This window comes from Apis laboriosa, unplaced genomic scaffold (genome assembly GCF_014066325.1).
Source record: "Apis laboriosa isolate Shangri-la unplaced genomic scaffold, ASM1406632v1 scaffold14_cov150, whole genome shotgun sequence".
NCBI lineage: Eukaryota > Metazoa > Arthropoda > Insecta > Hymenoptera > Apidae > Apis > Apis laboriosa.
In genome coordinates this window covers 919562-934127 of record NW_025221798.1, presented here as the reverse complement: position 1 = coordinate 934127, position 14566 = coordinate 919562, and the positions used below count along the sequence as shown (strand labels likewise).

General features: G+C 27.0%; 2 protein-coding genes across 4 annotated transcripts; one reads left to right on the top strand and one right to left on the bottom strand.

Annotated features, from left to right (window-relative positions):
- The first annotated feature begins 112 nt into the window (after nt 1-112).
- LOC122710635 (twisted gastrulation protein homolog 1-A-like) lies at nt 113-8823 on the top strand. Of its 3 annotated transcripts, none has more exons than XM_043928612.1 (4): nt 113-1293; nt 7232-7460; nt 7548-7748; nt 8024-8823. In XM_043928612.1, exons 2-4 carry the CDS (start codon nt 7238-7240, stop codon nt 8329-8331), a joined length of 732 nt encoding a protein of 243 aa, XP_043784547.1. In that variant the 5' UTR covers nt 113-1293; nt 7232-7237; the 3' UTR covers nt 8332-8823. The 3 variants fall into 3 exon arrangements, with proteins under 3 accessions (XP_043784547.1, XP_043784545.1, XP_043784546.1); XM_043928610.1 differs by lacking the exon at nt 113-1293 and adding an exon at nt 6870-7043; XM_043928611.1 differs by lacking the exon at nt 113-1293 and adding an exon at nt 6932-7149.
- A 181-nt stretch (nt 8824-9004) lies between these two features.
- On the bottom strand, nt 9005-12234 carry LOC122710633. Its single transcript, XM_043928609.1, has 10 exons — nt 12070-12234; nt 11668-11788; nt 11381-11602; nt 11198-11273; nt 10946-11124; nt 10613-10868; nt 10296-10526; nt 10142-10222; nt 9984-10081; nt 9005-9814 (listed from the first exon to the last, which is right to left on the bottom strand). The coding sequence occupies exons 2-10, from the start codon at nt 11767-11769 to the stop codon at nt 9710-9712; spliced, it is 1350 nt and encodes a 449-aa protein (XP_043784544.1). The 5' UTR covers nt 11770-11788; nt 12070-12234; the 3' UTR covers nt 9005-9709.
- Between the last annotated feature and the right edge of the window lie 2332 nt (nt 12235-14566).

Below are 14566 nucleotides of genomic sequence, written 5' to 3'. Positions count from 1 at the left end.
TAAAGTACGATCGCAAAATACAGAAGAATAGAACGGAAAAGAAAACTAAAAAAACAAACACTAAAATTTATTCATTATAAATTCATTGCTCAAGATTAGTCGCAAATACACTATATACCATATACATCTGCAAAATATAGAAAATTCGAGTTTAATTTCATCTTTGTTTTTGACAATGACAACCTTGAAAAATGACAGCTAGGAAAAAGACGAAGAAAGCTTAAAACTCCAATCATTTGAAAAAATATGTGGTATATCGATTTCGTGAATTACTCGCTTCACTGAGTCTAAGAAAGATATCCTCGAATGGTATCATATATCCGCAAGAAGTAGCCGAGCACATAACGAATAAATACTGAAAAAAGTAGGAGATCATCAGGAGGAAGAAGGAAGATAAAAGAAAGTAGAGGGGAAGAAGATAAGAGAAAGAGGGGACTGAAAGCGAGAGAGAAAAGATAGAGAGAAGCAATGGAACAGGTAAAACAAAAAGTGAGGAAAAAATTGAAAACCAGTCTCTCAGTCAGGAAGGTAGTTCTTCGGAGTCTAGCAGACTGCGGACTCGCTCTCTTCTCCTTTTCCACCACCATCGCTATCAGCAACCACCACCACCACTGTGTTCGGCAACGACTTTACGGTAACAGCGGCTGCAGCACCACCACCACCACTACCAACTCGCTTGGCTACCATCGCCAACACCTCCTTTTCCTCCTCCTCCTCCTACACCTCTTTCCCTTTCCGCTTCTCCGTTTCTCTCGGTCCACGTCCTTCCTTAATTCAGTCCAATGAGAGTCGCTCTTCGATTCGTCGCACCCGTCATAGATACTCGGTTCGTCTCGATCTTTCAGGATACTTTTTCTCCTTCACCATCCTTTGGTCGAGTCGTACAATTCGCCAAGTAGTTGTGTGCCAACTTGCCTCGAGTCTCGCGACACATCGATTTCAAGATCGGAATTTAACAAACCGGTCGGTCCGCGCGAATACACGAACGAATATCGTGCTCAGAGAAAGTGTCAGCTAGTGCGAACAAGAGTGGATCTGTTCGAATGGATCGATAGATCGTGCCGATTATTATAGAGACAGAGAGGATTATACGCAAAAGATCGAACGTGTTTCTTATTGTGTTAAAGAAAAACAGTTTGTTTTTCTACGTTTAGAAGGATACGCTTGACGGAGAGAACATGTTTCGTACCAGTCGCAACGCGAACCGGTTGCGCGTGCTTAAAATAGTTACCCGTGCATAGGTTACCGCTCTACCCACCGTTCGCTCATTGGAATACATTTCAGGATTGTCAGGTAAACACATACCGGCGAATCCCGGTTTTAATCGATCTTTTTTTGCGATGAAGAACGGAGAAGGAGATTCGATTGGAATCACGCCTTTTTTATTTATCGTGCCTTACCGTAGAGATTCGCACTATAGATCTATTCGCAGTAATTGCGATTCAAATCATTATTGTAAACGTCTAATACATCGCAACGTTATCGAGTCAATTCTACTGCGCTTTTAGCATTCTATATAGTTAGAGAGATAGTTGATTTTGTGCAAATCTGGTATATTTCGTTGGCATGCGATATCGGATTCTTGCGAAACGTTTATCTTGGCCGCGTGCACGCATTTATAGTCGGCCATTTCACGATCGATCGAGTCCCCCTTTTCTATCGTTTCTTAGAACGAGGAAGAAACGACAGGTTAAAATCATGGATACAAAGAGACTGGCGTTTAGAATGAAATGATAATTAATTGCGTTATAAGTTTCCGTATAATTCTTTCTCACATTGAAACAAATCAGGATTGGATACGTTTTATTTGAAATGAAAATAAAATATAAAAAGAAGAAATAGCTATAATAATTGAAATAAAAATGATAAAAATAAAAAATATTTGCGAATAATTTTCAAAATCTTATTTAAAAAATAAACTTTTTTCAAATATTTCATAGATTGAATCTTTGATTATTTCAAATAATAATAAGAAATAAAATATAACAAATAATAAAAATTATAATATATAATATATATTAATACAGATATATTAATAAACAAAATTTTAACAAATTTTAATAAATCAAGAAATGCGTATCTATAAAAAAATAAAAAAAAGAAAATGATTTTAAGAAATTTCATATAGAAAAATTACCAAAAAAAATCACAGAAATAAATTACTTAATATGACAGAAAAACATCAGACTATCAAATAAAATAGTAAATATTAAAATAATCTAATTTTTAAATACACTATTATTCAAGTAATATTATTTAAAATAAAGCAAATAAAAAGTAAAATAAAAATTTCATTGTCAAATGTCCAATCCTATTTTTTTTATTTAAAATTTTTCATAAGATGAAACCTCCCGAATTTGAAAATTTTAACGCGATTTTACTGTGTCTAATTTTACATTCTTTTTTCTTTAAATTTTTGATAAATTTACATCGAGATTGTTGTACATGTAGTGAAATGCAAAAACTTTTCTTTCGTCATCTTTTTTCATTACTTGTCTGGTGTTTTGTTGTCGGTGCCGCGAAAAACGCATGTCCAATAAGAAACGATGAACGGCATACGGATGCGTCAACAATTGATTCAAACTGCATGAGTATTTCTAGAAAGGAATGCACTTTTTTGTATTCTCCAAGTACGATACATTGAAGTGTATAGAGGAGTGTGGGGTCGAAAGTGACACTTTGACTTTGGAATACGATAACTGAAAAATTATTACATTCACAATTATTATATAAAAAAAAAAAAAATTTGTATATAAGAATATTACACATATCTGATATTATTTGATCAAAATTACTTTGCTTTACGATAAATAATAATAAAGTTATTAATAAATCAATTACATTGTTCAATATATCCATTGTAATACAATTTCAACTTTAAAAAACTATTAGTTTAGTATATATTTATTAATTATCACTAATAATAATTAATTCAATAAATATTGAAATAAATTATAATTGGCCTTTTTTTTTGTTATGTTCTATCTCTATTTTGCTTGATTTATTGCAAAATTAAAATCTTTATGATTTAATAAATAAGTCAGAATCCATATTTTTGCACATATCAACTTTTATGTTTACTTACATATTTAAATCTTTCAAAAATCGTCCATCAATATATTAATATCTTTTATACGAAGAAATTTATTATTGTTTATTTCTTATTATTATTTAAAATAATCAAAGATTGATAAATAAATCATTTGAAAATAAGTCACAATAAGATTTTAGAATTTATTTGCAAGTACTTCCATTTCATAAAATCACATAAAATCGAATAATCAATTATAGATAGATTTTCATACATAATTTAATAGAATATAGAAGCATATATAGTAATATAATTTAATAATAATAACGTATATAAATAACTTACAAATAAATCAAGTTAAAAAAAATTTATATTTATAGAAATCTTCATATTGGAAGACGACGAAATTTTAATCTTATAAAGATTTTAGAATTATGAAATTTGAAATTTGTATTAGTTTTTTCGCGATATTCTTATTAGAAAAAATGAATTAAAATAATTTAATTATAGATTTACATATATTTAAAAATTATTTTATATTACTTATATTACTTAAAAGTTAAAGAACACATAGAAAATATTAAAATATTTCGATACATAGATTTTGAAAAATAAAAAAGTAAAAGATATGATATTTTAACTAAGTAGATAGTATAGAGGTTAGAATTACAATATATGAATAAATGAGAATTCGAATAGCAAATACGAACGTAGGTAGATACCTTCCATGAAGGCGATTGCCGTTTGTTATTGAAGTTATTCCATTGCCTCGGGCTAGAACAAGGCGAGGCTGTAAGCACGTCTGTCCCTGGATGACGAACGTTTACATTTCAATACAGTTGGAATTTTTCTAAAACCGTTCAGTCTCTAGTCGCAATGCGCGCGGCGCCTCCATCGTGATTCCTTCGTTGCATAGGACATCCACGGCATTTCAATTAGCTACTTCAACGAATAAAAATTTGCAGTCGTTTTTCTCCACGATTTATCAATTGTATTTGCAATTGAACAAAACTATTATTTCAATATTCTTATTTTGTTTAGATTTCTTTTTTCATTTTTTAAAGATTAATAAATTCTAAATACTTTCTTTTTTTTTAGATTTAATAAGTAAATGCATGAAAGATTGTTGAAAAATATTGCGTTGCATTCTATTTTTGCAAATATACTATTAATCATGTTTTGTTAAAAAATGAAATATCGAAATTAAAAAATGATTTTGCTTACCTAAAAAATAGTTTTATCTCTTAATATATTAATGTAATGTCTATATATGATTAATAAACTATTTTATTTAATATATAAATATAATAATATAAACTATATAAATATATAATATAAACTATTTTATATAATATATAAATATTTATTTATATATTAATACATAAAATAAAGATATTTCAAATGTGTATTTTATTAAAATATTTTTATAAACTTAAAAATATTTATTAACATCAAAATACGATATTATTAACATCAAAATATTATATAATATCATTGATAGATAAGATGTTAAGACAATAATCAGTTATTGATTGCAGAATATCATCTTTATTAAAATTATTTAGATCGAAATATTGATTTATTAATATCAATTAATTATATCAAATATCAATTATTAATATAAATATTTTTATATTTTTATATTTAATAATTTACTTTGAATAAATATCTTTTTATAAAAAAAATAAATTATAACAAATTATAATTATAAAAATATTATTATCCTATAAAAATATATTATAATATATCTTAAGTAAATAAAAATTCCAAAAATTATGATAAAGACTATTAATTTCAATAGATATTTAACACAAAAAAATTGGAAAATATTATATCAATTAAAACAAAATTAAAATAAAATTCATAAACATTCATAAAATTCATAAAATTCATAAACAAGATCGATAAAATAAAAAATTATTTTATTTACATTTATATAATTTAAGTTTTATATTTTTTATAAAAGTTTGTAAATTAATAATTTTTTTACTTGTGAAATTCCAGAATGCATTTTGATTTTAAAATATTCCTTATTATACTATTTTTTTAATTATAATGTGAAAATTAATACTTAAACATTCATTATACTATTATATTTAAATATTTAAAATATAAATTTTATAATATTATAATTTTATATATAATTAATATTTTCTTATTTCTAGGAAATTTATTTCTTTCTATATTTTTTTGAATTTTAAAATTTGTTTCTTTAAAAATCTATTTTTTTACATTATTATTATTTATTATTTTTTATTTTTTATTATTTTTTTATTTTATTATTATTTAAAACAACAAAATATCTGATAAGTAAATCATTTGAGAATAATTTATTTGTGAAATAAAATTTTAGAATTGTTTAATAATCTTTGATATATATAATATGAACTATTGTATTATAATGAGAGGCAATTAACATTCATAATGAATATTTGCATGTAAATAATATATTTTATTTTTAAAAATAACAATTCATAATAGACAAACTTCCGAATGGAATTTCTCGAAGAATCTGTCTATGATTTACTTGCCTATCTGGAATCTCTAATAGGTCATTCAGTTGAGTACAAAGTAGAAGTTTAATGAAGTGGCACTTGTCGAAGGTAACGAAAGATTACACAATGAAGGAAAAATGAATAACAATTATCTGAAGGAAATCATCAAATGAATCGATTCTTTATATTTTCTTCATATTTATTTATACTTCCTACTTGTCAAACATCAAAAGTGGGAATCCAATGAAAAATAAGGTTTTAATGTTCTTCCGATTTAATCGATTAAAAACAATCGTATCAAGCAATCACTAACGAGAGAATTACATTCAGATATTGAATTTTAAAATCAAGTTTAAAATATTGATGCGTTTCTTTCTTCATTCAACGATGACGCAATCTTTGTTAATTGTCAAAGAATATCTTCAAGAGATATCTTGAATATAAACAAAAAAAAAATAAATTAAATGAAGTATTGAGACTGGAATAATAATATCGGCAATATGTGTTGTGCGAATTAAATACTATTTTTCTCGAATCGATGCACGTGTAACAGGTCGTTGAAATGGAATTTTTTTCATCAGAAAAAACATCATAGGATGTGATTATGCAAGATATAAATAGCTATTTAATTGACACGTTCAGAAGTTATAATTACGCGTGCAAATCATTTTGCATCGAATTATCGGACATTGCGTCTTTACAATCATTTCTTTCCTCTTTCCTACTCTGCAGAATCGTGTATTAAATCAGCTTTTCAATCTTATATATATATTTTTTATATCATTTTTAGTACTATTTATTATTTCTTTTAATAATTAATAAGTAATTCATTGCATTATAATTAATATTTCTGTACTTAATAATGAACATCGAATACAGTCATTTTTAAAAGTTAAAAAACTAGTTAATAAAAATGCAATAACAAATTTAAACACAGAATCAATAAATGTATACATATTCGTAGATTATGATAATAATTTTATAATAATATTTTTCAATTTTCTTGAATTGCTTTTTATTGTAATATTTAAATAACTTGATCTCTCTATAAGATAAGAAAAATTGAAAAAAGTTAATACTTTGAATTAAATAACAGATGTACCATGTTTTCTTTATATTCTTATAAAATATGATATTAAAAAATTATTTTAAAACAAATAAGTATTAAAAATTAACAGTATTAAATCATTTCACAACCCCTATAAATTGCGATTAAAAGATTGAGAACCACTGTTTCGCAAAGAGAGTTCCAAAAACACATGAAATTTAAAAATTTGTTCTTTCGGCATATGACCCCCCTCTTAATGACATCCCTGACTCACGTTCATGAATATTCTTAATAACCTTAATCGAGCTTCATGGTCGTAATCAACGTATGCGATTCACTGTCTACCGTAGACTCGATAGCGGACGCGTGTGTTCTTGCTCCTTGCGATATGTTGTATACATCGTTAGAAGGAAGTGGCGCCAATTTATCGGCTGTTTTAATTGCTCTCGATAACCTTCTCCCGGCACACGTAAACTCGATATTCGAGTTCTTACGATATATATATGATTATCTTAGAAGTCTGACCTCGGACGATGTATTTTATTTTGTCTGATCGTGGCGAGATCATGTCGAACGTAAAGGAAAAAAGTTTCGTCTATCGTTGAAACCAGTTGAACGAGTGTAATATTAATGTCTGTTGATGTTATGTTTGTTCAGAACACGATGACGAGTTGGAGAAGAACGCTTATCGTGGCAATCATTGGAATCTTATTTCTGGCTGCAATCACTAAATATTCTAAAGCCTGCAACGAAGCGATCTGTGCTAGTGTCGTGAGTAAATGTATGCTCACGCAAAGTTGCAAATGCGATCTCGTTACCTGTACCTGCTGCAAGGAATGCTTTTCTTGTCTTAGTTATCTTTATGATGAATGTTGTTCGTGCGTAGGTAAGTTCTCGCATTTCTATTTTCTATGATTCACTAAATATTACAAAATAAAAAGATTTATATTTATATTAATTGTATTTTCCATAGATCTGTGCCCGAAACCAAATATTACAGATAATCCGTTGAGCAAGAAGTCTCATGTGGAGGATTTTACCGATCCGATGCCAGGTCTGTTTCAAGCGTTAACCGCAGAACCGGATCCGCACGAACGTTGGCTTACATTCACGTTTCCAGTGGATTTTGATATGTCTTTATTTACACCAAAACATGAAAATAAATATACTATGAGTATGTATTATAATTTTTCTCAAATTTCTCGTTTTTTATAAATAAATTTAACACGAAACTCAATAATTTATCTTTAAAATGTTACTTATTTAATTGTCAATTATTGCCATGTGCCTTTATAATTTTATTTGTAAATATGACATTTTAAGTCAATATATGTTTATTTAAGAAATAATTTTAATTAGATATGTGTTACTTCTAAAGACAAATTCCTGAATTCTACATAATATATTTATGTAAATTTTATTACTGACGAAAATTGATATTTTTTTCAGAAACTTCCAATGAAGAAGTGCACCCATTGAAACCAAACGTAATGACGGTTAACTGCACCGTTGCATTTATGGCTCAATGTAACTCCTGGAACAAATGTCGGGCGTCTTGCCAGAGCATGGGTGCTAGTAGTTATAGATGGTTCCACGATGGTTGCTGCGAATGTATAGGAGACACTTGTATTAATTATGGAATCAATGAATCGAGATGCATACATTGTCCAATAGACAAAGAAGAAGATGATTTGAAAGATCAGTATGATGATTATGGTCAAGATGAAGATGATTTAACAGAAGATGACATCGATTAATAATCATTGGTTTTCTTTTCGATCTCGTGTAATGTTTTCTCGTTAGTGGATTGTATTGAAGTTGAAGTTGTGTTAGGGTGAGTGCAATCCCGGTGACGGTTAATTATTTCAAGAACTCAATCGTAAATAGTGCCGTCATTTATTCGTGATATTCATGAATTCGATACTATATCTATGTGCAAAGACTGTGGTTTTATGATTGATTGACCATTTTATCCTTTTTAAACTTTTTAAAAATTATACAATAAATGATGAACTTAATTCCCTTCAAAAGGGATTCATTTGTTAGCAAATATAATTTAAATCATGATCAGTGAAGTTGGAAACAATTGATTGTTAACGCAGTTAATGATATCGCGTTTAAGTTTAAGTAAAGAAAACAAACAAATGTAATGGCGTTTAGAATTGACTGGTTTTATAATATGACTTTAACGGCATAGCACGTATAAGTCATTATTTTTAAATGTTAAATATGTATGTATGTAAGTAGTACGTGGTGTCATATATTTTATTTTTCTGTGCCATATGAATCAAGTTGTACACATTAATTCATTTATTAATCCATTGACGTGTATTTGATGCGTCAATTATATCGTTCAGATAAAAACCTTTGTCCAAGTTCCTTTGATTCCTTATCCGTTTTAAAACGATTTGATAAATTTTATAGACGCCTATATTTACATAATATAAAATAATAACATATTTTAGATGATCGTAAACGATTCGTTTAATTCATGTGTACATGTGAATAATCAAATCATAAAAAATATAATTTATGTATCATTTAATATTGCATTTGATTATTGCATTAGTATATGATATAAAGATACTATGTGAGATCGAGTAGGAAAATGTTCAATTTTTATTTTCCAATTCATGCAGTCATATGTAATATAAATAACAATAGTAGTATAATATTGATACTGAAAATTGTAGATTTCATTAAAACTTACCACATTGAACTAAGAATGGAATTCGGAAAAATTCCATCGGAAAGATATTAACGAATAATTTTTTTCTGAAAATTATTAAAGACTAGAAAAAACAGAGCCAATATCAAATAATTATTTATAAATAAATTCCCGTAGATAATAAAAAATTTACAATCATTTTTTTATAAATTATTCTATTTTAAAGTGTAATTCACTCTTTGAATGATTATATACCGCCTTATCGCGCAATATATTTTATAAACACACTCATTCAATTCTACTTTGTATAGTGAACATTAAATACCGCGTTTTACGCGTAGATTCAATGATCACATAGATTAATTCATATACGCACTATTAACGCGCGTTATTGCATCGTGCTTATAAATATAATAAAAATTACAGCATTCGAAAAAAAGCATAAAAGTGATTTGCCAATAGCATATTTATACAGGTGGATGTTCATCTTGCGTTTCATTGCTTTCTGGCAATTTAATGAAAGGCAAATCGCTGCCGCTCCACATCGAATATAATTGAGATCTCGCGGATTCCTGAAATTATTAATGTTAATAGTATAATAAAAATATTTTATAATCTATAAATAAATTGAAATTAATATATAAAAATTATGAATAATAATAATAATAATAATAATAATAATAATAATAATAATAATAATAATAATAATAGTAATTATCTTAAACAATAATCATGCATTACCCCACCACCAGCGCTCTCGGAACCTGAACGACTATGGGCTGATATGCAAGAGTCTGTTGAAGAACTGTTTTTACGTGAAGCTAGTACATCTATGGTACCTAAAAAATCAAAGTTAAACGTAATTGATTTTGTAAATTATATTCAATATATATACTCACCGAGTTCGATTTCCCTATGATCACTATGTGAATGAATGCTATCTTTGCTGTCACCGTGACTACCACTAGTTCCACTTTGTTCTACACAGTGTACAATAAATAATTTATTGCAGTAATAATGTACAAATAAATTTTAATATACATCAAATTGTACCCGAATCTCGATGTTCTCCACTATGTGCACTATGATCACTTTCTCGTTGTCCTGATTGATCAGAATGATCACTTGAATGAGAATCATGAGGCCAACATCTTGAAGTACCTACTTTTCGAGATCCTGGCCAAATAGTTGAATCATAATTTGATTCAAAATTGCACGTCGTTAATGTAACACCTGGGATATGATGATTTGTATAAGCAGGCAATTGATTCAGAGGTCTAACTCCTATATAAATATTAAAAAATAAAATATATATAAATATACTACAAATTGTATGATAATTGTTATTATCATAAATTTTTACTTCTTACCTGGTTTACAAGATAATAGTTGAATAGCTTCTTGTAAGCCATCTTGACTAGCCATAGCAGATGTTTTCCATATTGTATCTGGAGTAGTAGACCTACTTCTGTCTTGATGAGGTAACCTCAATCGAAATCTAATATCATGTCGTGGCCAATCTGTGATGTTTCTACAATCCCATGGCATAGACCATCTTCTCATTGTATTATCTGATGATTCACCTGACATTTCCGCAGCTGCGGTTTCGGACCATCTCCTCTGAACCTTTTATAAAAAAAAAATATGTAAAAAGAGTTGTGAAATAAATAAATAAAAAAAGAATTTTTAAGAATTAAAATTACCCGCAGAGGAAATAAAGGATATGGTAAAGGTGATCTATGACAATTTTGTACAGATTGTTGTGTTGACATAGAAGATACTAATGGTGATGAACTATACAATCTTTCAAAACATTGCTGAAGAGAAGCAATATCACATTCAGCTGTACCACTCTGAGAACAGGAGCATTCTGCCATTCCACCTAGAAGAATTATTTTGAAGAATCAATTCCAAAAATAAAAATATATTGACTAGAAATCAGTTTCAATTCTTACCTAGACATTCACAGCATGCAACACAGAACTGATATTGTAAATTTATGAATGTCATTAAATTATCTCTAAGTATATCCTGAAAATATGTTAGTCAATAAAAATATATCAAACAAAATTTTTTTTTAGTTTTTATTTTAAGATTTGTTTCTATAAAGATAAATAAATTTATATATTTATACATACATGTTTTTCTCCTTCATTTTCTCGTAATTCATGATCTCTTAATGCAGAGATAATGTGATTTTTTACTGTAGTGCTGGCTATATATGTTGCTCTTGTAAGCTCTTCCCAACCAGCAAGACATTGTCCTGTTAATCGACATTGTGCTAATGTATTGTGAGCAGACAAAAGTGTTTGTAATGATTGAGTCAATTTTGTACCCGCTGTGCATAGGCCATTGAGCGTCTACAATAAATAACATAATTTGTTTTTGCATATTTTAACATAAGAATCATTGAAAATATACAAACCTGTAAATACACTAGCCAATTACCAAGACATTCATTTACTTCCAATTGTAATTTAGATATTTGATTATCACTAGGCTTTGGTTCTATTCCACCTTCTGCCATACTTACATTCTTCTAAAACCTGTATTTGGATTAATAAATCACCTATTAGCACAACAAAATATACGATTGACCTCTGTTATTAAGAATTACTTTAAAATGTCACCAAAAATAATGTATAACTGATATAAAATATTTATAATAGAAATTATATTTATAATTAAGTAATAAGAATTAAACTAGAATAATAATAAATACAATAATAATAATGTTCCAGAATAATAATTTTATTATAATAAATAAAATCTCAAAGATTGAAAATAACAATATTGTAACAGAAAATATTATAAGTTAATCACTTACATATTTTTTTCATCATATGCTGTATTCTCAATACTAGATTAATAGAGGAAATAAAAATCACAGTTTTGGCGTTGATATTGAAATACGGTTACCGGCACCATTGCTATTCGCCTCGTGCATACCTCAGCACTCGAATTGAACGATGCAAAAACCAAAGAGATTCCTGTGTATACGGTTACACTCATCTGTAGTTGTATTTTTCAACAAGACGTTTAATACGAAATATCTTGTCCAGATGCCGCCATTTGTACTCATTCGGTACGAAGAATCAAATGATCTTTTGAATTTAGTGATGCACAATCTTAATTATATTCCGAATACAGCATTTATAGTTTATACTAATTTTATAATATTATTGTATTTTATCTTTTTTTATTACATTTTTACAATATATTTTTATACAAAAAATATTTTTTTATAAATGAGAAATATTGAAAATGAAAATATAAAATTATTGTATTATAAAATATGCACGAAAATAATGATAATTTATAATAATTAGTGATTAAAAATATAAAACAAAATCTTTTACTAATAAGTTCATAGAAAATATAATAAAAAATTGATTGAAAAGTTCTTTAGGCATTATTGTTGTACAATAAACTTGATTTTTAGATCAAGTTTGAACAAACAATATTGCGTTTTTAGTAAAAATTTTCTATTCATGCCAATTTATTATCCTCTTATTATTAATATAAAAATTAATAAAAGGAATAAAAAACAAGAAAGTACTTAACTTGGTTTCAATCACTTTTTGCATAATTGAAATATTTAAATATATAATATATCATTAAATAATTATAAATAATTATAAATGGAACGAGGTTAAATGTATTTTAATTAATCACGTAATATGTATATACATATTAAATACATATATCGAATTAAAATAAAATTAATAAGAAAAATCAGAACATTATCAAATTTTAATATTCATTCAATGCTAATGCTTATATATTTTTCTTTTAAATTTGATTATGTTTATACATGTTTATGATTAATTTTGATTATTTATCTTCCCTATTAATCGAATTATGTATTGTTTCGCTTATTTGAGAAATCGAGAGAAGACACGAGGTGAAAGGGGCTCAAGCGCGTGGTGACGTAGTGTTGATACAAAAAAGAGAAAGATAGAATAGCAAATCGGAAAGAAGATAAAAGAAGGAAAAAGAGAAAGATTGAAAAGAGAGAAGAAACCGATCGTAATGGAAACGCGATCGTGCGCGAGGGACATCATGGGTAAGTGGGGAGAATGATGTGGTAAGAAAGATAGAAGGGAGGGGCTTAACGGTAAAGTCAGTATAACCTTATAGTAATGTTTTTCAATTCTTTTTTTTTTCTTATTACTACCCTGATGCTTGAATATACCCTTTTGCGGTTCCTCCTTACAATGGGATGTTTCCTCATGTATGAGAACCATTATTGTGATAAATAATAGAATCTGAAAACAATGCCGTCAATTTAAACGCATGTCCAAAAATATTTATATTCCAAATTTTTTGTTATTTTTAAAAAAGATATTAATTACAAAGTAATGACTAGTCTTAAAATAGATATAATTCAAACTTTATTTTATTTTTGGTTTCTTTGTTCATTATTCTGTGGTAATGATTCACATAATTATCATTTTAAGAAGACAATATATATTAAATAGAAAGAATTAAAAGAAAACAGTAATAAATATATATTATAATGTTTGAACGTGATTATTTAAATTTAAAAAATCATTTAAAAAATTCAATCGTAATTTTAATAAATAGGAAAAAATGTGATTATAAAAATCTGAAAATAAAAAGTAATTTGCAATTTAAAAATCCATTTAGTAGAATTCTTAGGAATAATAAAAAATGAAATAAAAAATACTTTATAACTTGTTCGGTTTTGAGGTAGTATGATAATAACGTGTCAATCGTGCACGTGTCAGATACGTACAAGGAAGCAATTACTTCTAAATCAATTGTTACCCCTGCGGAATTATTCTACTAATGTGCAACTCTATGTATAACTGTATGTAAGTAAAAGTTGTAGCTGCTTGATCATGCGCAGACTGTTTTACCTTGGGAATGTTACGGATATGAATATGCACAAGTAAATACATATATATATTTAGTAAAAATCCGTAGCACTCATGAACAAACTAATAATCTTTTTGATCTCAAAGCAAACAATATCAAAAAATAAAGTCAATTCAATTTTCACTTAAAATCGCATAATGATCATTCGAATAATTTTCTTTCATATAATAATATAATTAAATACAAATAACTATTAGTAATAATATTAATAATATTAATAATTTAGTTTAGAAGATTGATCAATGAAGGATTGATAGATATGATTTAATATTTTTTATTAAAAATAGAATATCAAAAATAAAAAAAGAAAATAAAATAAATATTCTTTAATAATCTTAATAGAATCTATGTAAATATTTTATAAAATAATAATAAATGGATTATTATTTTAAGTATTAAACTAAGTAATCAAAAAATTATAT